This window comes from Salarias fasciatus, chromosome 11 (genome assembly GCF_902148845.1).
Source record: "Salarias fasciatus chromosome 11, fSalaFa1.1, whole genome shotgun sequence".
Classification (NCBI taxonomy): Eukaryota; Metazoa; Chordata; class Actinopteri; order Blenniiformes; family Blenniidae; genus Salarias; species Salarias fasciatus.
In genome coordinates, this window is record NC_043755.1 from 10,871,618 (window position 1) to 10,873,303 (window position 1,686).

At 47.4% G+C, this 1,686-nt stretch overlaps 1 protein-coding gene across 1 annotated transcript; it reads right to left on the bottom strand.

The window, feature by feature from the left end:
• Positions 1-288: 288 nt before the first annotated feature.
• On the bottom strand, positions 289-1,190 carry hamp (hepcidin antimicrobial peptide). Its single transcript, XM_030102477.1, has 3 exons — positions 913-1,190; positions 734-811; positions 289-584 (listed from the first exon to the last, which is right to left on the bottom strand). The coding sequence occupies exons 1-3, from the start codon at positions 997-999 to the stop codon at positions 477-479; spliced, it is 273 nt and encodes a 90-aa protein (XP_029958337.1). The 5' UTR covers positions 1,000-1,190; the 3' UTR covers positions 289-476.
• Positions 1,191-1,686: the final 496 nt, after the last annotated feature.

Consider the following 1,686-nt stretch of genomic DNA (forward strand, 5'->3'; position numbering starts at 1 on the left):
TATTGGATCGCTTCAGAACGGAGATTACCATCGTGTGAATAGGAAATAGAATAAATATGTTCAATGATAACAGTCTGTTTTGCAATAGAATCTTTTTTTTTTTCTTTTTTTTTACGTATTTTCAATCAGAATTCTGATCATCAAGGTATCACGTCTCTTTCTGTAACTGACTGTAACATTAATCACACAAAACATATCAGCGTTTTCTCATTATTTATTCACCGCCAAATATAAACTTATTTCACTCATTCTTTGAAAGAGAGTTACAAAAAAAAGCAGTAAAACGGCTAGAAAACATATAAAATAAATAAGAGAGAGCAGTAATTGTCAGTGCTTTTCTCTGAATCATAGCACTCAAACAATATTAAACAAAAAAAAAAAAGATGCTGCAGCAAAAAGAAGTGAAGGAAAGGTCAGCTGTGGAGGAGCCATGAAAAGCGTAATAAATTAATGTTTCGTGGTCGTTGCGAGGGTCCTCAGAACAGGCAGCAGGGTCCGCAGCCCTTTTGGCGTCTGCAGCAGTTGCAGCACCAGCGGCACATTGCGATGTGGCCGTGGCGCTTCTGCCGGAGGTGGTTCGTTATCTGTGGGGAGGAAAGACGGGGGAGGCGTTTATCTCCAGCGTTTCATCACGTGGGGGAAGAACGAGGCCACTCCGTGGGGAAAACACATCCACTTAAGTTTTAATTTGCTCATAGTAATTGGCCTAATTCGTTCAGTCAATTGAACATACCATCCACGGTTCCATCGGCGTCTCTTGATGCGCCGCGACTGGAGTGTCGTTGCTCCCTGCCTCCTCCAGCTCCTGCACCTGTTAATGAATTACGCACATTTAGCAGCCACGTCTTAGCATCCTGGCAAAGACATTTGGAGCTAATGGGCAAATGAAGTGAGCTTAAGTTCGATTCTTACCCCGGCGAACGGGACGGCGGAGACCTCCAGAATGCAAATAAAGGCGAGCACGAGTGTCACTGCAACTGCAATGCTGAATGCCTTCATCTTGCTTGGGCTTTAGACGGTGTGGCGATTAAATCCTGTGAAGATCAGAGTCGGTCGGGCTTCTCTGTCATGGGTGTTGGACCACCAAGGAGCGCCGCAGCAGCGTCGGTCTACTCTTCGGCTTCAGTGATGGAAGGTGATTTTCTGTGACCCCTGCCGGCTCTGGTTTGAGTCCCTCCAGCGGCTGATGGCTGAGCGTGTGGACCACGTCAGTATTTATACACACTTAGCCGTGGTGTTGCCTCATCGCCGCTGGAGGCCCGGCCCACTCCAAACAGAAGTTACCTAACTCCACCAGGGAAGTTTTGACCTCCTCGTTTTCAGAGTGCCGCAACACCGGAGGGGGAAATTCTCTGATCTATTTTTGATTGTGGGCCCACACTGTCAGCAATATCACACCAACTACTAGCTTGGAAATGAAATTACTTTCTGCCGAGAGAACACGTAATTCCACGCGTTTACAAGCCGCTCAAGCCCATCATTTCCACAATATATGAGAGCGTGTGCTGGAAATGTGGAGTTTTCACGGAGGCGACCTGACGGGAGCGCTGCGGATTGCGGTTCCCTCAGCAAAAAAAGACCAACCCTGCACGGGGTCAATCTTTCGCACGGCCGACCGAGCTGCACTTGTTCCGACCCGAGAAATCCTTCGCTAAGGAGAAGAAGCCACTTTGGAATATCCATTGC

Bases quoted from the DNA above. Each gene is read 5' to 3' on its own strand.
- hamp (XM_030102477.1), bottom strand. From the start codon at position 999: ATGAAGGCATTCAGCATTGCAGTTGCAGTGACACTCGTGCTCGCCTTT. The intron at 812-912 runs GTAAGAATCGAA...ATTCATTAACAG, and splicing joins CCGCCGTCCCGTTCGCCGGG to GTGCAGGAGCTGGAGGAGGC. The intron at 585-733 runs GTATGTTCAATT...TCCTCCCCACAG, and splicing joins CGCCGATGGAACCGTGGATG to ATAACGAACCACCTCCGGCA.